General features: G+C 50.9%; 1 protein-coding gene across 6 annotated transcripts in view; it reads right to left on the reverse strand.

Moving 5' to 3' along the window:
* Nucleotides 1-21,254, reverse strand: part of znf521 (zinc finger protein 521) — a 104,959-nt gene that overhangs the window by 16,146 nt on the left and 67,559 nt on the right. For 4 of the 6 annotated variants that reach the window (XM_076293518.1, XM_076293517.1, XM_076293515.1 and 1 more), the window contains 2 exons: nucleotides 5,370-5,501; nucleotides 179-294 (listed from right to left, as the gene is read on the reverse strand). In XM_076293518.1, the coding sequence (XP_076149633.1) occupies nucleotides 179-294; nucleotides 5,370-5,501 (248 nt within the window). The remainder of the gene's footprint in view (nucleotides 1-178; nucleotides 295-5,369; nucleotides 5,502-21,254) is intronic. The other 2 variants (XM_076293516.1, XM_076293514.1) reach the window with 1 other exon arrangement.

Genomic DNA, 21,254 nt, shown 5'->3' on the forward strand with positions numbered 1-21,254 from the left:
GAACGCTCGACTGGAATATTAAACAGATAACAGATCATCTGCAAAAGCTTTCAGATGTTTTGCAGTACAATATAGATGCTAGGTTGGCTGTACCCGAGTGTAACAGCCTCCTGGCATCAGATCGGATGGAAGATGCTGAGCAGGTATGTGAAGAGTTGAGAGTTACTGTGACACCCACCTGCAGTTCTGTCTGAAAGAAGAACTTCTGTGGGCACTGGGAGCAGTCGTAGATTTTATCCTCTTGACCGTGGGCTGAGAAAATATGGTGCTGGAGCTTATTCGCCTGAACAAATACTGCAGAGAGACAGAGCGAGAGAGAAAGAGAAAGAAAAAAGAGAGTTGATAAAAACATAGCATTCACTCATTTACACATTTTTTTTTCTTTCACAAATTATAGCATTGGAGCTTGTTGAACATACAGCAAAATTGGATACACGCGCGCACACACACACGCACGCACACACACACACACACACACACACACGCACGCACACACGCACACACACACGCACACACACAAAGACTGCCTAATTTGAGGATGCCTTTGAAAATGCTCTTCAACAAACAGTGCGAGTGCCTCGTAACTCCTTTTGATGTGGCTCAAATCCTACATGCTTATCAAGAGCTTGTTTGCTATCTTAATTGCCAACAGCGCCTGAGGACTGACTAGATCACGGGGCTGTGGATGACTGGGGCCGGCTCGCCATAAACTCTACCAAAGTCTGCATCGATGGCACGCACCGGTGAGGCTCCCGAGGAAAACAAACCGCACCTGCCCAAAAGCGAGTGGTCAAAAAAAAGGAAGGGAAAAATAAAAAAATTAAAAAAAACAACAACAAAACGAAACAATGACAAATGCCACCGAGAGCCAGCCAAATATCTGGGCCACTGAGTGCGTAACTCCACTGTGATGTTGCATCCAACTGAGAGAGCTAAAAATACCCCCCTCCCCCCTAATCGCAGAGCCACATTTGACTTCCACTTTGCTGTCTTTCAGCAGTCTGTTCATCTGACCTCGAGTGGTCAGCCGAGTGGCTCGTGGCGACCGGCGTACTGTAGGCCTAACAGCAACGGAGAAGGGATGTGCTTTATTTAGACCCCCTCAGCCGCTGTGGGGACAGCAGCGAGCCAGAAAATAAACAAGTGCAGAAATTGGCATTGCCTACACTGGAAAAACATCGACTCCATTAGTCCACATCGCTAATTATATTGACAATATAAATATTCATGCAGACACACTATTTATTTATGCGCACCCAGAATACAGTCACAGTAACACACACGCACTCTTTGGGTTGGCACTTAAAATACATACTGTATCTTTGTGCTTTAATTAAGCCATAGTGCACAGTGGTGAACGTGTGTGTATGTGTATGTGTGTGTATGTGTGTAGCCTATGTGTTTACTTGTGTATGCACGTCCGTGCCTTCATCTGTAAGCGTATGTGTGTGTGTGTGCATGTGTGTGTGTGTGTATGTGTGTGTACTTTAATTCTCAAAGGAACACTTCAAACATGCCGTTTGTTATCCTAGACCCATGTGTTTAAGGACGACTGTTTAGCAAGAGCAGGAGAGAGAAAAGAGAGAGAGAGGGAAAAAATGTGTCTAGTCTCTGAGGTCTGGATGTGCTGGAAAAGTTAGCAATCTGGGGTTCATTAGAATATCTTTCGGCCTGAAAACAACTTTTTTCTTCATATGTGTGTGCTCTGGGGAGGGGGGTGTTGGCTGGGCAGGGTTGGGGTGGGACTAGAGATTAAAGGTGATACAGCTCTGTGAAAGAGCTCATTTTTGCTTTTTCTTGCCGTTGCCTTAACCCCCACCCCTTCCACCAGCCATCCCCTAACGGGAGCTAGCCGTAGCTACATTAGCATGGCCCCGCACCTGGGGGAGCCACATTTAATTATGAGGAGGTGCGCACGCTGTAGGCAAACTCATCCCCACGGTGGGGAGACGCGCGGGGGAGACAGCTGTCTGCTGACCTGCCAGAGATGAGCTTCACAATCCACACTACGGCAGCTCGCCTTCTTTCGGCATGACTAGCCGCGCTGTGAGCGCAACACGGATGCCGTCAGCCCGATTAAATTCAGCGCAGATTACATTTTTATACCCCTTTACCGGCTCTTGCCACCCTTGCCACAGAATTCAACTCCAATTCAAGGAGGCTGCAAGCCACTCAAACAACAAAACCGTGCCGTACCGTAGAACAACATGCTCTCATTCTATACGCTTGTGTGCATACATGCTAAATGCGAGTCCTTATGAGAGCAGCCCGCCCTGAAGCGTGTCATGTCTGTTTACACTCCTGTGAAACCAGCATCCTTGGTATTATGTGACATAAATACTAAACAGTGGCTGGGCTGCTGAAAGCGTCGCAGGCTCCATGCCAGAACAGCACCTCGATAATGTGAGCAGCCTGCAGGCTAACATCTCCATCAGCTTTGTGCAGCCATGTAATCATGTCACTGGGTCTGGATCAACATGCAGCACATGGGGCTAGCTCATCACTTTCAGCCACCATCATCTGGGGGGGGGGGGCATTAAGTGATATTCACTTTGTCTAATAATCATCTACATATCCACGGTCTTTACTATATGTAGTACTCTACTATTATTTAGACCACCAAATTTTTTTAATGTCATATTTATATAAAATAACTATATTATCATTTTGACAATATTGTTTTTTCCAGCCTCTTATACTGAGCAAGTGAAGGAAACATCTAGATGCATGCTGTGTACACCGGGTGCTTTTTCAAATACGAACGCTGTGTACAGTGTTCAGAGAAACTTGGGAGCAGCGCGAGCGCGTGGCTTTCATCCCGGGCTCTTTTGAGCCGGTGTAAACCCTGGTAGTCCAAATCACTCGCTGCACCTTGGCTGCTGCATGGAGACTCCTGGGGCTTCTCGCTGCAGGCTCCCCCACTTCTGACACCTGTCAAACCAGCCCGGAGAGACAGGGGCTCTCTGTCATCTTCCAGGGCTTCTGGACCTCTCTTCAACTCCACTTTTCCCCCCATTGTTTTCCCTCTCCGCTCCCCTCCCCTTCTCTTCTCCTCCTCCTCCTCTTCCTCCTTCTGTGCCAACGTTCCCCTCTACTTTTTGGCAGGCACTGCTGTTTTAGCCCACTTTGCCAGTGTGTATCGCCAACCTTCTTCTTTCTCTTGGCACTCTGATGGCCTGGGCCATTCTTAGAAATGACTGTGGTCACTCCGGGGCTGAAGCATGGTTTTGAACAATGTTTGTGTTTCAAAGCAACACCGCTGAGGAGACGGAAGATGGAGGAACAAATCTAAAGAAAAAATTCAGAGGAACTTAAGACTCAGGGTCGGTGTTTTTTTGCGAATGGAGTGGTGGCATTGTGAAGTGAAGGAAACACACAGAGGACAATGCAGACCTGCAGTCTCCTGAGTGTTAACAATAATCTGCTGCACACCTTCAATCTCCTCCATCTAAGACCCCCTGCATTTGTACTGCAGAGACTGTCCTGAGGGTGCTCTTCTCTCTCTCTCTCACTCTCTCTGTCTCACTCTCTCTCTCTCTCTCTTTCATCGATCAATATTAATATAAAGGAGAGAGGAGGCCTGTTTGTCACACCTAATACACAATGATGGCTTTTACTGAAAAGCAAAGAAGAATACGAAAGTATGTATAAAGCATACATGCTATCATTGCATTTCTAGCATAGGTCAGTAACAAGATGGACAAGCAAAGGGAAATTTAAATTGCATGTTGCCAAACTGCAGTGAGAGGAGTTATAAAATTGACAAGTACAGTAAAAGACTGGTGGGGTGTCTGTGGAGCTGACAGCATCTGATAGACAGGCAGAGGCAGATGGGAGCCCGCCATATTGATTATAGGATTTGAAAAGCTTAAAGAGAGCACCACCAAAGTCCTGACAACAGAGGAAATAAAAGACACAGAAAAACAACTCAAAAAGAAAAAGAAAAATGCTGAATTGCAGAAAGTACAAAGTCTGGCATGTAAAGTCAAAAAAGCTGAATTTTCCTGTGTATGAAATGGAAAAATGTGCTCACAAGTTAATAAAGACATGCTGCATTTCTGAACACAATGCACACCAGTGAAGCACCATCACAATAAAAGTGAGCAAAGAGAAAGGTTGCTTTAAAATAGAAAGAGAGATGTTTTAAGGGCTGTGCTAAAAACACGAGTGACAAAGGAGTGGAGAAGCGCAGCTAACAGCTTTTCAGATTTCATTATCCAGATATTTAACCCCAGTGACACAAGAGGAGGGGAGCAGCACTCTCCAGAGAAGGCTGCTCCCCTCACCTCCATGCTAAGAGACAGATGAGATCATTACCACCAACATCTACAATTAGCACATCCTCTTTTATTCCCCCCCCTCTCTCTCTTTTCCTCTCTCTGCAGTCACTGCTTTCCATCCATTCGGAAGGGATTGCAGGAGAAAACAGGCAAATTGCAGAGCTGAGTAGTCACCGTGGTCTACAAAACCTCACTTCCTCTGCTGCTGCCTGGCTACATTTAGCACAAGCATCAACCATCCGAGGTGAACGGCACATGAGGCACATGAATGCCCCTGATCTGACAGTTGTGGGTGTGTGTGTGTGTGTGTGTGTGTGGGGGGGGGGGGGGGTTACGTGCTAAGTAGAGCTGAATGGCGTTGGCTGAACGTGGAGTTGCTGTGGTAAGGGCACAAAGTGCACTTTGTGTAGCTGTATGAAGCAGTTACAGTTGCAGCTGAACAACATGTCGGTGTCATATTCATTCCCTGTCATGGATACCTATACACACCTTAGCAAAAAGAAGTTTATGAAATTGTACTATTGGTCTACTTATTTTGAACTAAGCATACGTATAGCATATTTTTTGTGTACTGATCAGAGATACACTAAATTGAACTATACTTGGCTTATCCTGATAAGCATACATAAAGGTTTAAGTATATCTAGCCTATACTTAGTACTTATACTTAAATATACTTAATACCTACGCCATTGGTGTGTGTGTAATATGAATGCAATATATATAAATCATAAATAAACAATAGAAATGTGTTAGTGTTAGTAAACAATACACCTATAAATTCACTTGTAGTGTAGTTTACTTACAGTATAGTTCTCAGTACTTAAGAGTTTACTATTATAAACTGAAAGTGGGCCAATTTAGTCTGAAGAAGTATCAACATACAAGTACATTTCTACTATTGAACTAGTAAACTTGGGATTATACTTCAACTGTACTTTATGAACTGTATAAAATGAACTTTAAGTATTTTTAAATTTAAGTTTTGGGTAATGGCAGACAGACAAACTTACAGCCACACACACATACACATGTGCACACACACACACTCACACACACACTCACACACACATGCACAGTAAAACTCACCTGTAAAGCACACGGGACATTTGAAGGTGCCACCCATGCCCTCGAAGCTGTGCTCGATGAGATGGCACTGGAGTTTGGCGGGCGAGTCGAAGGTCTGGTTGCACAGCTTACACTCGTGGTTCAGCCCCTCTTCTGAGAGAACAGTGTAAAAACAGAGAGAGAACACCAGACCGCATGAGTAGACCATCTCAGACACTCTCACACACACTCTCGCCTCCCCTCACAGACTCACCACACTACCCAGAAGAAGCAAAAGAGCTCATTTGAGATGGAGACTGCTGGTGGCAGTGAAGGATCCTGACCCTGCCTCTTTTTTTAACTCCACCTGCACCTCCATCTCATCCACCACCCCCCCCCCCCCCCCCCCCCCCCCCACCTTCCCTTTTAATTTGGCGGCGACATCCTTGTGTCAAAGGCGCCTGCCTGTGACTTTCATAGTTAAAGGGAAAAATGTAATATTATGTGTGATCTGCTCCCATCAGGCATAAATTGGACGACCAGCGGGGGGCCTAATTGCCTGGGCTGGGTCTTGCACTCCAACCAGGCAGGCAGAGCTCTCTCTTTTTTTACGATGCACTCATGTCAAGAGGGAGAAAGCAAAGTATTTCCAGTGTGTCACATCAGTGAGCCCAAACTGAACGATTCAACACAGCTACAGAAAAACATGCATTCTCATTGAAATCAGTCACAAAGCACTGAAGAGCCGGATTCGCATCGTAGGAGCCCTTCTTTAAAAAGCAGACATATTTGAAGTCTCAGATCTATTTGGCTGTGATTAGTGTGACCCCTCGACTCCCTGCTGCTACCCTATAGTGAATGTAGATGCAGAGAGGTGTGTATGTGTTTGTGTGTGTGTGTGTGTGTGTGTGTGTGTGTGTGTGTGTGTGGACTGGGCTGTGACCCGACCAGCTCGTTTGCCACATGCCTATGTGCTGACTCAGACCAGAACATCAACTGGTCTCTCATCCTCATCCCTCTCTACCTTTTCCCTCTCTGTCTCTCTCTCCCTCTCCCTCTCTCTATCTCTCCCTCTCTCTCTCTCTCCCTCTCTCCCTCCCTCTCTCTCTCCCTCTCTCTCTCTCTCCCTCTCTCTCTCTTCCTGTGCAGAATGGTGATGGGCTCCTCTGTCCACTCCATCAGCAGCCAGTGAAAGTGAGGCCACCTGGGGGGCTCATCCGTGACTGATTTGCCGTCTCTACGGCCCAGCGCCCACCATATGGGCCCAGAGATGCCAGCCGTACCCGCGCACCCCCCACACCCACCCCCTGCCCCACACCCACACCCTGCCCCACACCCCAAACAGCTGCGGCCCACCATAAGACCCATGGGGGGACGCTTAGCAGGCCGGACCGCGACAGACCTGGCAATCCCTGCCACCTGAACCACCATACAAACCCCCCTCCGAAAAGAACAAAAACAAAAAAAAGCCAATCCCAGCCTGCCATATTCCACCCACTAGGCCTCAAATCCCCGCTCACATATTATTGGTTATTTTCTCATTTCCTTTTTTATGACCAATTGTTGGGGCACTGCTCAGAGGGTACATTAAACCACATGGGCAGCCGTATTCATGGGCCATGTTTGGCGTTGACGCAACTTTTTAATTGCACTTACTAACATCGGTGTAATCAGGCTCTCAAACGAATGGTGGTGAATTGTGCTAAATGTGTGACAACATTTCTAATTTCAAATGGCTTTGGTCATAGCATATTTTCTATCATTTCTCATCTAGGACTGTTTATCAAGCAATATTCTATAATAGCTAATAAGGTGGAAATAATTATGCATCCAATTCTTAGCTCAGAATTACTGAAGAATCACAGAAGAAAACGCACAAAGAACAGCTTGATTTAACGCTCTTGACTGATATGGCTCATAATACTCGCATTCTGTGACTATAGTCTGGATAATAACTATTCATGACCTACTACTTAAGAACCTATTAGAAATGATACATCACAAGATGATAGTGCTACTCAGCTAGTCTTAATGCGTTTTTTATGTCAGTGAGCGTTCTTCAGAAACATCTGGCAATCCCAGGCAGCACTGTGCGAGGCCACAGCATTAAAAACAGACATGGACAGGAATGCCTCACATCGTCTCGGCATGAACTCCCCTGCTATTGTCTTCCTGGGGCGTCGGAACAGAGTAAAGTCAGATATAAATAACTCCTTGGACTTGGAAGGGAGACAGGGCTGGTTTAGTGCCCTGTGCACAACCCCCCCTCTCCAAACCCCCCTGCGTTGTGAAAAAGGAAACCACACTGGTGAATAACTGTCTTTTCTTTTTTTGGCCTTCACTCCACTGAGCTTGTTGTTTTTCTCCAAAAAAGCAGGCCACAGCCAGGACACACTCACCACTGGCAGCCTGATCTGCCTGTGATGTGACACAGTGAGTCCTGTGAGTTTAGAGGCACCACTATTAACGCTGCCCTACCCTCTTCTGAACCTGTAAAACACCAACACACACATACACACACAAGCACGCATGCGTGCACACACACACACACACACACACACACACACACACACACACACACACACACACTTACTCCTTTCTCTCTCTCTCTCTCTCACACACACACACACACACACACACACACACACACACACACACTCACTTACTCCTTTCTCTCTCTCTCACACACACACACACACACACACACACACACACTCACACATGCACATATGCTCCTCATCGACGTGTTGTTTACACACTGGCGTCCTTGCCCTCATCTGACCACCCCGGATGTGAGGACGGAGGTAAAAGAGTTCCACGTCTCAGAGCCAGGCCATGCGCCAGATCTTCCTGGCAGCGCTCGCGCAGCGGGGGCCTAGGGAGGAAGTCATCTGGTTCTGCGCTCCAGCGGCTCCCTCGTCCAGATGAGGTCACTTCCTGTTACTGACTGACCTCCCCACTGGGCTGTCCAATCAACTTATCCGCAGAGGGGGCCTCCACCCCTCTGCAAGATGGAGAGAACTGAGCAAGACACAGAACCACATGGGGATTGTCTGTTCTCTTTCTCTCTCTTTCTCTATCTCTCTTTCTCTTTGCCAAACACTGTTTCCATTCTCTCCACTTTTCCTCGACCACTTCAGTTATTGTTCTTTACTTTCACCATGCTGTCCTTCCCACTGCACCTCTCTCTCTCTCTCTCTCTCTCTCTCTCTCTCTGTCCTTCCTAATGCAATTGCTCTGGTCTGCCAGGAGTCTGTCCCTCTGTCCTCGTAAGAGGCGACCCTGGTGCTCCCACCCCAGCAGTGCATCCCTGACACAGAGGAGGAACGTGGTCCATCTGCATATCCTGCTCTTCCTGTGGCTCATGTGCTATGTGTTTCACAGCTCCTTAACATGCCTGATCACTCTCCCATGTGGAGGATGCTCCAGAAAAAATAAATACGATGTGGAAGCAAAAACACTCAGCGATGCTAGTTTGTTCTACAGTAGGTGCTTGGAACAGCCATCGAATGGTCCCTTGTTTTTGATACTGTGGCTTTCTTTTCTACCCCTGGGTGACAGTCTGGGTGAACTTGCAAATCATGATGTATGTATGCATGTACACCTGCAGTATGTCTGTGTAAGGGTGTGTGTGTGTGTGTGTGTGTGTGTGTGTGTGTGCACTCGTGGGTTTAACTGGACCAGTGAGCCAATGTGACTTGGGCACATTGAGAAAGCATGGCCAGGGGAGGGGGGCAGAAGTGTGTGTGTGTGTGTGTGTGTGTGTGTGTGTGTGTGTGTGTGTGTGTGTGTGTGTTTGTGTGGAGAGGTGAAGGGTCTGTAGGGAGGGTGAAGTCCAGCACAGTCGGCGAGCCTGCCTTTGAGTGTAGCACTGAGCTTTATTAAAACGTCCAGTCCAGCCCTGCCTGGCCCCCGCCTCCCTCTGAGCTCCCCCAAGCTGACCGGCCGGATGGTGCTGCAAATATCCCCTGCCCGCTAACTATTCTGCTGAGACGCCAGTCCAACAGGGGTGGGATGGAGGAGACATGGATGGTGTGTGTGTGTGTGTGTGTGTGTGTGTGTGTGTGTGTGTGTGTGTATATGTGTGTGTGTGTGTGGGTGTGTGTGTGTGTGTGTGTGAGTGCGTGCGTGTGTGTGTGGAGGGGGGACCTCAGGATCGGTTTTAGCACTTGGCATTGGTGCAGAAAAATCTGATACATAGATTTACTGTTCTCTCCAGGGCCTGGTGAACATTTCATGATGCTTGCTCTTAAAGGGGCCCGAGAAGGTACCACTGCAGCAAAGAAAGATGGCCGAACCGACCTTACACAAATCCATTTCCCCTATGCGCTACAATATGAGAATGTCGAATTACGCTTAAAAGTTACTATTTGGTATATTCGGCGTTATTTTGTCAGAGAACAACCTTAAAGAACAGTGTAAGGGAACAAAATGTGCGTATGCTATTGTGAATCAGGTTCATCACACTCAGTGCCTTTGTCCTCAAACAAGGGCTAAAAAGTTATGACTTTCATAACAGTGCGGGTATTTCTGTCAAGGGCAGCATCAAACGAGCGGATGCTTTGGTCTGCCCCGGACCTGTAAACAGTAGGTGGGTTTCCATAGTTTCTCTCACCACAGGAGCCATCTATTAACAGATAATGGGGGAAAATCAGACTGATTAAGGCCCTGGGAATTATGGGTGAATACAAATTGACTCCACCCCCCACCGAGTGTGTGTATGTGTGTGTGTGTGTGTGTGTGTGTGTGTGTGTGTTTGAGTGTACGTGTGTGTGTGTGCGTGTTTGTGGAGTGGTGTGTGAGTGTTCCCGTGAGAGAGCACAGTACAGCCCCTCATGTGGAAGTAGGTTGGTTTTGGAGATAGAGGCCCTAAGCGAAGCGGGAGCCAGACGATGATGAAGGAAGCATCCAGCCCGGGTCGCCCCTGGGAGCGGCGCAGAGAGGAGCGCGAGCCTGAGAGCTCGCAAGCGCGAGGGAAACAGCTGGAAAAACACACACACACACACACACACACACACACACACACACATACACACACACACACACACATGCAAACACAAATACACACACACACATGCAAACACACACACACACACACACACATGCAAACACAAATACACACACACACACACACACACACAAACACATACACACACTCCGCCACTGAAAACGGGGTTACCGTAAAAGAGTAATGGGAGAAAAAAAATATCACAGGGCGAAAGCAAGAGAGACATCATGTAACGGCCTTGTGCTAGCTGACCCCTTGGTGTGATGTCATCAAGTTCAAACACTACTAAAACAGTTTAGCTTCGCAGTGCACTTTTAAACATATGCACTCTCTCTCTACCCCCATCTTCCTCTCTGTCTCCCTCTCAATCTACACACATATGCATTATGTGTGTGTTTGTTTGTTTATGTGCATTGTGTGTGTGTGTGTATGTATGCATGTGTATAAAGTGAATCACTCAAAGAGGAGGGCCAGCTGATCAAGGGGCCTCTTCTCCACCCAACGCTCCCTGTCAGACAGACTAGTAAGACATCACTGCGCCAGCAGCTCCCAGCATGCTGCCCTCTAATTAGCATGTGGCTAAAGTTGAGCAGGAGCAATCACGAAGCCTCTCACACACTCACACACTCGCACACACACACACACACACCACCAGCGTTGCTCTCACGCAATGCAGCTGGACACCGGTGCAGCGCGGCACAGCACAGCACAGCGCTGGCCTGGCCTGGACCGAGCTGCCTGGAGAGGGCTCTGGAGTGCTGCGGCGCTGCGGCCAGGCTCTCCTCTCCTCTCCTCTACTCTCACTCATGATGATGATTCGCCAGAATTCTTAATGCCGCGGCCTACTGTGGGCTCCCACGGCCAATTAGCAGCCGACGGGTCAGCGAAGTTCACCTCGCAGACGTGCACACACAAACAAGGAGTGTGAAAAAAGAGACACCGAACCAAAGAGTGCAAACACACACACACACACACACACACACACACACATACACCAGCACACAAACACCCATTTATGGGCTGATGTGTGGATGCACTGGGTAGAAGCAGGTATGGGGGCACCACTGGGGACAAACAGTGCGGGCTTCTGAGTTGCAAGATGGATAGTAAGAGAAGGTCCCCTGCAGACGGGTCTGTCCAGCTCTCTGCACTGAGGCTCAGCCAGGGGGACTGCACCAGCAGCCTCTGAGCCGCAGACAGACGCCTCAAGCTAGGGCCAGCGAGGCAACAGGTCAAGTAGATGTTTGGAGCTCTGTCTCTTCACTTAACTGAGACAGTATGATGATGCCAGACACATGAGGAAGACAGAAAAGAGAATAGGAGAGAAAGAGAGAGAGAGAAAGAGAAAGAGAGAGAAAGAGAAAGAGTGAGATGAGAGAGAATGTGTGGAGCTTGAGACCAGAAGGGAGCAGGCTGAATCTCAGATCTGCTCGGGGAGGAGTTGAATGGGAAGAATGTAAAGTTAATTGCGCACACATGCAAGCCTTTCTTCCCATTTCCCCGTGCCTTTGCTCAACCCCCCCCCCCCCCCCCCCCCACAACTCTCCCAGCGCCTTTTTGTGGCAGTGCGGGGATGGAGCGCGCGCGTCTTACGGGTCCACAAAGTCCACACAATGGGACGGCAGAGGGTAGCGCAGGCCCCTCGGCTGGGCTCTCGGCATGGAGCTCTCGACAATTAGCCAGCCCCTGTGTTCCGGCGGCTTATAATTATCAGCGCTTGGCTTAATTGACTCCCTGAGCCGGGTGCAGAGGGACCCCCTCCCCTTCCTCTCCACCCCACCCCACCCCACCCCACCCCTCACCTCCCCCACCCCCCCCTCCGCACAGCGCCGTCCACCTCGCACCTCGCTGCGCTCTCCCAAGTCATTTAGAGAAACGCTCATATTTTAGCCCCCCAAAACGGGGGAACATTTGGCGAAAGAGAATTCATCATCAGGTGTCTGGAGGTTTTCCTTAATAGAAAAGGCGAGTCCCACTGAGCGCGCTCCATGTTGCGGCCAGGCACGCATGCTCAGGACCAGCAAGCCGCCACTCACAGCGGGCCAAAAGGCATTAGCATAATTTTATATAACACAGGCACCCGTGCTGGAAATGTAATACATTTCAGCAAATACCAGACAGGCATTTTGCATAATGTTTTCTCTTCTCAATCTTTCTCTCTCTCTCTCTCTCTTTATCTCCCCTCTCTCTCTTTCTCACTGTCTCTTTCTCTCGTCACTGAGACATGTACTTTTTTCTTTTTCTTTCTTCTTGCTGTCCTCCCTCCCTCCCTCTGTCTCCCTCTCTCTCTCTCTCTCTGTTGATGCCGCTGTGGCTCCTCTTCCTCGCTCGCCCCATGGTGCTCCTCTCGCCAGGAGAGGGGAAGTTCATTACCTCAGCTAAATCAGAATTAGTCCCTTCATTTTGACGGGGCGAACTTCATTAGAAAGGCCCTTCTCTAATCCAGCGGGGAGAGGTGATGAATCTACATGGGGCGATAATTTGCTTCACACAGCACATTCAGCCACTTCCTCTAGACATTTTTTTTCCCGTCCAACACCCCAACACCCCCCCCAAAACCCACCCACCCCCTCGAGCTAACCCCCCAACCCCCGACATACTCCTTTTTCCCTTCTTCTCTTTCTTTATGTATTTATCCTTACAATTTTATTAGATGAGGAGAGAGGAAAAAGTGGGGGAAGAAAACACCTGTATGTAATTAGCTAATGGTGGCGAGTGAGCGAGTGTGGCGAGGGCTGCAGGGTGAGGTACGCCGTGTGGAATGTCCCCCTCCGCCCCTCTCTCGCTCGCTCTCTCTCCCCCCCCCCCGACAGGCCTCCGGGCCCCTGCAACAACGACGCTGGAGCTTGGCGGCGGTTCAACTGCCGGCCAGGAGAGGAGTGGAGGCAACGGCAGTGCTGAGCGCTGTGTCTTTGAGGCTATTCCTGGCCTCATGTTATGGTAATGCCGCAGGATGATAAAGGTGTAGGATAGGCACTTACAGTATGAAAGAGAGAGAGAGAGAGAGAGAGAGAGAGAGGGCCAGATGAAGGAGGCGCTAGTGATAGCTGTCCGTCGTGCGTAGCACCGGAGACGCCACTGCTGCCTGAATGAAAAAACAGCCATGGCTCCGCACGACAGCCGAGGCTGAGGAAGAAGAGGTGCGCTCCCTTTTCTCGCCCTGCTTTGCTGAACTTGGCAGTGCGAAGAGGAACGAGTAAGACACCGATTGGCACGGGCGACGAGAAAGCACAGGCTACCACGGCGCGCCTCGTGCCGCCCACGCGTGTGTCCCTTCCCCTCGTCCAGGAACACGGAGAGAGGATGGAAGCACGGGGGACTCCACCGGGGCGGGTTGGGTTGTTGTTGTGAGCCGAGCCAGTTACTGCACCTCCGCCCGTATGCCTGCTGCAGCCTCCCCCACCCTCCCTCCCTCCCTCCCTCCCTCCCTGCCTGCCCACAGCTGCCACGCGGGGGGCCGCGGTGACTGGTAATCTCGTCCCCCGAATGTGACATCTCCGACTGCGATGCTCCGCGCTGCCTTTCCCCCTCCCCTCGGTGGCTGATGGCAAATTTGGAATGGCGCACCCTGCTGGCACGGCCCCTGCGCCTCACCTCGCCGCACGCACACGGGGACACCTGGGCCCCGCTCGCTTTAATTTAGCCGACGCACGCACTCCCCCAGACCCGCAATTACCGCCGAGCGGCACGAGCTAGCTGCACGCGCTACGGGGGCTGCGCCCCACACCATTTATATGCTAACTCATCTGCATAGATATTGAAGATAATAATAAATAAACAGTAAGTGTGTGTGTGTGTGTGTGTTTATGAGTGTGTGTGTGTGTATGTGTGTGTGTGTGTGTGTGTGTGAAAGAGAGAGAGAGAGAGAGAGAGAGAGAGAGAGAGAGAGAGAGAGAGAGAGAGAGCAGGCGACTGCAAGCACACCTCGGCGTCAGAAGGGCGCCTCACCTCGCGTGCTCCGACGGATGCTGCCTACCCGACTCCCGTTGCCATAGTTTCCCTGATTTTTCGGAAACAGGCGAGGCTGACCAATTGCGTGTCCACGAGAGGCATGCGCATCACGAGGGGAGCCAGACAGGTTGCCGGGAGCATGTCCAATGAATTAGGAGGCGAGCAGGATCGGCTCCTTTGAGATTAGAGCCCGCAAATCACTCCGTGGGGTTCGCCGGGCGGAGATGCGCGCTCGGCATGGGCAGGACTTCGTGGAGACGAGACGGAGATATTTTCATCTCCCCGTGGCCTCACGTCATGCGCTTGTGTGTGTGTGTGTGTGTGTGTGTATGTGTGTGTGTATGTGTGTGTGTGTGTATGTGTGTGCACTCACATACATATCTACATGAAGCTTGGTCTCTTATTTTACTTTCGGCATGATCTCAAGCTCCCGCAAGGTGCGATCCATATCTCTGGGTGTTTACTCGCTGCCGTCTCTTACGGGCAAGGACGCTGGTGGCTAACGGGCCTTGCCCAAGCACCGCAACAAAACACCAGCTCTGTTTCAGACACTGTGGGCAGGGGGAGAGACGGGGCTGGTAAGGTGGGAAGGAACAGGAGCCACACAGGTCCACCTGTCAAGGATGCAGCCTTCAGAGGGAGGCAGGAAGGCCTGCGAGGTTGGGGAATATTACAGATGTCTCCGGATCCCAGCTCCCTCCCACCTTTGTCTCACACACACACGTACACACACACACGCACACACACACACACACACACACACACACACACACACACACACACACAGCCTGGGGATTCTCCTTGCTTTCCCAGGGCTTTGAGCTCATCGCTGTCTGGCAGGTCTACCGAGTCTCCCACTGTAAACAAAAGTCTGGGACAGAGCAGAGGAGGGTGAGGGGTAGGGGTGGGGTGGGGTGGGGATGGCAGGGAATAAAGCCCAGAGCACTTATTCTGGACATGTGCAGAGACGCAGCGCTTGTCCATTAAGACTGTCAGGGGGAGCTCTCCCAAACAAGAGGTCCGTTCTCTGGAGGGGGCCAGGGGGAGCTGCCATGGGCCGGAGGAGATGTCACGCAAAGACCAACCCCCCCCACCCCCCCAACCAACCCCAACCAACCCCGGCGAATCGGACGCCTGAAGCAGGAGCTGAGGGGGATCTGCTAACTGACAAGGCCCTCACTCAAACAGACCACCGCCTGACACCGCGCGCAATCAAACATCCACGCCGCTGTGGAGACCAGTGAGGGTGAGCCCCCAGGCCGCTGGGAAGCTCGAGGCAGTGGCCAGGGTGAAAAAAATAAATAAGATCACTTTAAAGTCTGTTCGATAGCATATGTGGGCAACATGCGGTGCTGAGGAACCATGACAGCACGAGAGACAAAACAAATAGTTAGGGCGAGGGTGGCAAAGCGGGCCAATCTTCGACATCTTTCCAGCTTCACGGTTTTGCAGGGTTTTTTCTTCTATGTCTCTCAAACTATTCATTTGCAGTGCCGAGCATGTACTTGTCAAACAAGACACAACTGGAGGCCTCGTTTGATTTCCCCTAACAAATCACTGCATTAGGCCTCGGAGGAGACGCTCTTAAAAAGGGAACTCCGCACGACACCGGGACAGAACTGTCCAGGGGAAGATGCTCCGGCGGAATCCGTCACCGCTTTTTCTTTCCTCCAAGTGGGAAAGCCATGATTAAAACACAGTTGTGTGAGTGACAGCTTCTTGGAGAGCTTCGCCGGCTTCACTTGCGCATCCCAAGGAGGCGCGAGACAGTGACACCACCATCTCTGTCTACCTCCACGGCCTAGACGCAACCCACCAACCACCAGTCTCCTAAAATAAACTTGCCACACATAAAACCTGGAACTTTCCCTGTCGATAAACAAATGCACTTGCACAAACAAAAGTTTAAAAAAAATGGAGAAATAAAGACGGAAAAAAGAAAAGAAAAAAAAAACAAAACAACAAAAAAGTAGAGACACACAAAGCGAAAGAAACACTCATTCCCACTTGTATATAGACGCTTGAAACGTAGAGGGGCTTCTGACACTTTTGTTTTCCGCTCTGCACCTTTTCCACTGCATGTTTGAGATTAACATTAGAAGGCCTCCCTCAGGACAGCCATCTTGCTATTGTACACTCAACTAAATAGGTTGAAGTGCCTACACAGCGCAAGACTGCTCCTCTCGTATACCACTGACACCGCCGTCACAAAAAGAGTCAGAAAGGGAATACACGTGTAACATTATGTGTGAGAAAGGTAATTTGGTATCTTTCTTCTCTTCTTTTTTCTTTTTTTTCGTGAAGAGTACTCAGTCACTGTCACGTCGTGTAGCGAACACAGGGTCGCACACTAAATGATTCACTGAAAACTGAAATCTCTTCCATTGGCGAAGGCATTTCAGGCGAGGCGCCCTTGTGGGGGAATTCTTTTTGTGTGTTTTTATTGAAGTCTGCACTGAGCGCGCCCAAACGCACTGACAGGGGGCCCCCGCGGGCTCTTGTCTTCACCTCGGAACCATAAGATGGAAAGACGAGGATCCCTCTGTGCTCTCAATTATACCCCCCCCCCTCTCTCACACACACACACACACACAGTCACACACTCACACCGAGTGCACAAACACACACACACACATATACTCTCACTCTCCCTTAGATACACACACCCTCACACACACAATCACACAATGCATACATGTGAACACACAACACACACTCTTTCTCTCTCTCTCTCTCTGTCTCTCTCTCTCTCACACACACACACACACACACACACACACACACACACACACACACACACACACACACACAAACTCACCCAAAAAAAAAATGCTCCAACCCAGGCAGAGAAGAAAAGCCTTCAGTAATTCACTCCCGGCGGACGCCGACTCCCTGCACTCGGCACTGCTGGAACAGCTGACAGCACCAATCCCACTCCCCCCACCCTCTCTCCCTCTCTCCCTCTCTCCTCCCTCTCTCCCTCCCTCTCTCCCCAAAGGCCTGTCAGAGCTCATGGTGCGCCGTGACTGTTACTGCCTCGTCTCTCGGGGCAGGCCCCCACCCCCTCCCCTCCGTCACCCCGCATCATGGCGCTCTCTCCACCCCCACCCACCCACCCACCCTGCACCCGCCTCCGCCGCTGCAACCGTCAGCCAGGGCTCACTCCCGGGGATCAACCCCGCCACGGCTGGGCAGCAGGGGGCGCTAGGGGTCCGGGGGTGGGTGCGCCTCATTCCCCCCTCTCACCTGCCCCCTGCCACCGTGCTCTCTATCGCAAAGCCGCCTGAGAGCCTCCTTGACAGGTGGGGGGAAAGCGGGGGGTAGAACACTGAGTGGGGGCAGAATGGGAGCGGGGGTGGGGGTGGGGGGCAGGAGAGGGGGAGAGGGGGGCAGTGAGGGACGCTAGGGAGGGGGTGGCAGAAGAGGGGGCAGGGTAATTTAATCGCGGGCACAGCTGCGCAAATAGGGGTATCAAGGAATGTCTGTCGACCGATGGAATCGGCTGTGCATGAATAGCTCTATTCCCGCCCCCCCCTAAAAACAGGCCATTTTCCATATGTGCTCGCTAGCCATCCTCTTGGCTCCGCTATTATGTCGGCCGCGGCGCTGGAAGATCAGAAATGCGAGCTACGAGTTGTGCACTTTCTGGTGCTGCGGAGATCTACTTCCCCTGGCTGCCTCTACTAAAGACCTCATCGCTGACCTACTGCCAGGCTTGTCAGGAAAAAAACAGGACTAGAGACAAGAAAAACACACACACATACACACACACACACACACACACATACAAACGCAGATAGCAAAAACAAACTCTCTTATACACACACACACACACACACACACACACACACACAAACACAAGTACACACGTAGATTCTCACAAACAAAACAATAAAACAAACCAACAAGCGCTCGCGGGGTCAGCGTGTGTTGGCTGCGGCTGGGCTCTCGGAGTGTTGTGATTGGTGGGGGAGGCAGGAGAGTGTCCTCGGTGGGGAAAGGGCAGCTTTTCAAAGTGAAATCTCCAGCTGATGGCTTAAAGCTCCACACCCCAGTTTCTCTCCCTCTCTCCCCCCTCTGTCTCTCTCCTTTCTCTCTCTCGCCCCCCCCCCTCTGTCTCCCTCCTTTCTCTCTCTCTCTCTCTCACACACACACACACGCGCTCTCTCCCTCTTTCTCTCTTCTCATTTCTCTATTTTTTTCTGCTGGCAGAGTTTCGCTCAAGCCATTTGGAAGGATTAGAAAAAGACAAGACCAAGAAGGAGGAGCAGAATGAAGTGGAGGATAGGACAAACACACACACACACACACACACACACACGCCAGACATTACGTGTTGGTTGAGTAATGGCTTCTGGACCCTTCCACGAGCATTAACCCACTGTCCTTGGAGGTGAAGCCCACTATCTGCCCCCAAACCCTGCCCGGTTCTGACACCATTCCAGGAGGAGCGGATGAGGCAGATTGACCACACCCGACTGCTCTGTCCAGACTGAGGCAAACATTCTGCCACGCTGCTCTGCGCTACAAGCCTTGACTATCACATTCCCCTCTCCCATATCCAACAGTGTGGTATGCAGGCTAGAGGGGACAATAATGGCTTCATTGTCTCATGTTTTTGTCCCCCTTATACATTCCTCACAAATAACACAGATAAGACGGAGTCCATCTGCTGTGCGTTGGGATGGACAGAAGAGGGTGTACGTGGAGAGGTCTTCAGCCTGCTGACACCGTCAACACAACGGAATTAAACAGGACAGCTGGAGAGGAAGAGAGGGAGCTCGGTTGCCGAGGGCGACGGAAGACACAGTAAATGGAGCAAATGAAAGACATAGCCAGCTTCACCGAATGGATCGAGTTGCCTTTTAAAAAGCACTCCAGACCAAAAAAAAATGACACACACCGGCAGTGAAATGAAGAGAGGAAGCAGAAAAAATACGAGAAACCAGCGTGTGCGTGTGGTGTGTGGAGAGGGGAAGGCAGCAAGCGAGCACAATGAAGCATCGCGCGGGAGCACACGCTCCATGCCGCGGCGGCGGGAGCAGGCTCCAAGGTCGCGGCAGTCCGAGCCAGGCTTTTATACGGATCCATTTCCTCTCTCCAGGCACCCCCCACCCCCCCACACTCTCCTCCCTCCCCCCACCCCACCCCACCACCACCACCACCACCCACACCCGCCCCCCACCCCCACCTCTCGCTCCCGCTGCTGGCCCAGTGATTCAGTGCCTTGCATTAAGAGCAATTCACCTGCCTCCGGCGTCCCAGTGGCGCGGGTCCCCGGGGGGAACCAGGTGGAGCGTAAAAAAAGTTCCACATATGGTAAAGTCAAGCTGCTCGGAGGCTGCCGAGTGTCTGCTGTGGGGATAGCTGCTCCTAAAAGGCCCAGCTGGTACTTGGAAAAGGGCTTCTGCGTTACTGCACCTCAGCGCCTGTTCGCCTCCCTTTTGGAAAGTGTTGGCCGGCGCACACCAACCAGCCATTTTAGATTCCTACCCCCTGCCCACCACCCCTCCCCCTCTCACCCACTCCCCCCCCCCCCTCTCCCCTCTTCTAGCACCGGTTCTGTATCCAATTGAACATTTGGTCTTCCACTGCTGGTTAATCAAATTCCTCCATCTGGCCCCCTATCCCCGCGGAACCGAAAAGGTGCAGCCTGCGCCCTGGTCCAAGTGCATATTGGGAGGGAGGGAAGGGAGGGAGGAGAGGAGAGGGGGGCCAGGACTGCCTACCTAACTTACACAGGCCAGTCAACTAGATCAGGTGTGGCGCCAGCGCGCAGGCTCGCGTGGCTGTTTTGGAAGCAGGGGAGCGGCGGCGGCAGGAGCAGCAGCAGCAGCAGCCTGGGCTTGGATCACCTTCGGAGTTCTCCTGCCGAGTAGGCAGCTCCCACTACCCCCCCCCCCCCCCACCACCTCCAACCCCCCACCCCACTACCCCCGTTGCTGCAAGGGCCCTCAAGGTGTCTCTGAGAAGAGCGTGGGTGGCAGAAAGTGGGCCTAGAGAGGGGCGGGTAGAGAGCCCAGCACACTGAGTGGAAAAGGAGCATCATCACGGTGCACTCGCACTAAAGGAGAGGTGCCATTTTGAAGTGGGCCACGAGTCTATGGCAAAAAGAGAAAAGAAGAAAGAATGAGGGGAGAGAAAGAGAGAGAGAGAGAGAGAGAGAGAGAGAGAGAGAAGAAATCACTCTTATCTACTGTTGGCTGGCCCCTAAATTGATAGGTGTTGAGCTTTTCAGGGGATGACAAAGCTGAGAGAAAATCTGGGATTTGCTCGGCAGCCCCTCACTCAATCTCCACTCCGTTGCGCGACTGCCGCCGTGACTAAGCCCGCTCTCAGATCCCGAACGCTACCTTAAGATATCACACAAATCTTCAGATGATCGGCGCAGGTCCCCCCCGGGGGCTCGGGGAGCCTTCACAAACACCTCCTCAACTAAATATTTATCAGAGTGCCACTGTCAAAAAAGCAGAACGTCTGACAACTGCTAAATTCTCATCTAAAAGTGAGAGTTTTTTTCTATCTCCCTCTCTCTCGCTTTCTCTCTCTCTCTTTTGTAAGCGGCAATAACCTCAATTCCTTTTCGCTTGACACTGAATTGCAATGGTGAAGGTCTGCCAATGCCATCAGACTTGACCTGGGCTTTTTAATGCTCTCCCCTCACAACTGCTTTTGATGATATCTATTGTATGATTGCTATTCTTGTCCAGCCACCCCGATGCGTGCCAGGTGGCTAAACATGTGTCAATAATTAAACTGGTTTTACATAACACGATACAAAAATGCCATGCAATTTGTTTCCCATATTTCATTGGTCCTTTACGGTAACACATGTGAGACAGTAATTAATCAAAGCACTGGAATATGTGAACGGCAATTTCCACTTAATGGCACTTACAGGGATTGAGTCCCCAAAGTGCGTCGCTTTGTCTGTGAAATGAGGTGGATTCATTTCCCTCTTTATGACT

Source organism: Alosa pseudoharengus, unplaced genomic scaffold, assembly GCF_046254945.1.
Source record: "Alosa pseudoharengus isolate Yale_2024_CS ecotype anadromous, Long Island Sound unplaced genomic scaffold, YU_APseudo_1.1 YU_APseudo_1.1_scf_2, whole genome shotgun sequence".
NCBI classification, from domain to species: domain Eukaryota; kingdom Metazoa; phylum Chordata; class Actinopteri; order Clupeiformes; family Clupeidae; genus Alosa; species Alosa pseudoharengus.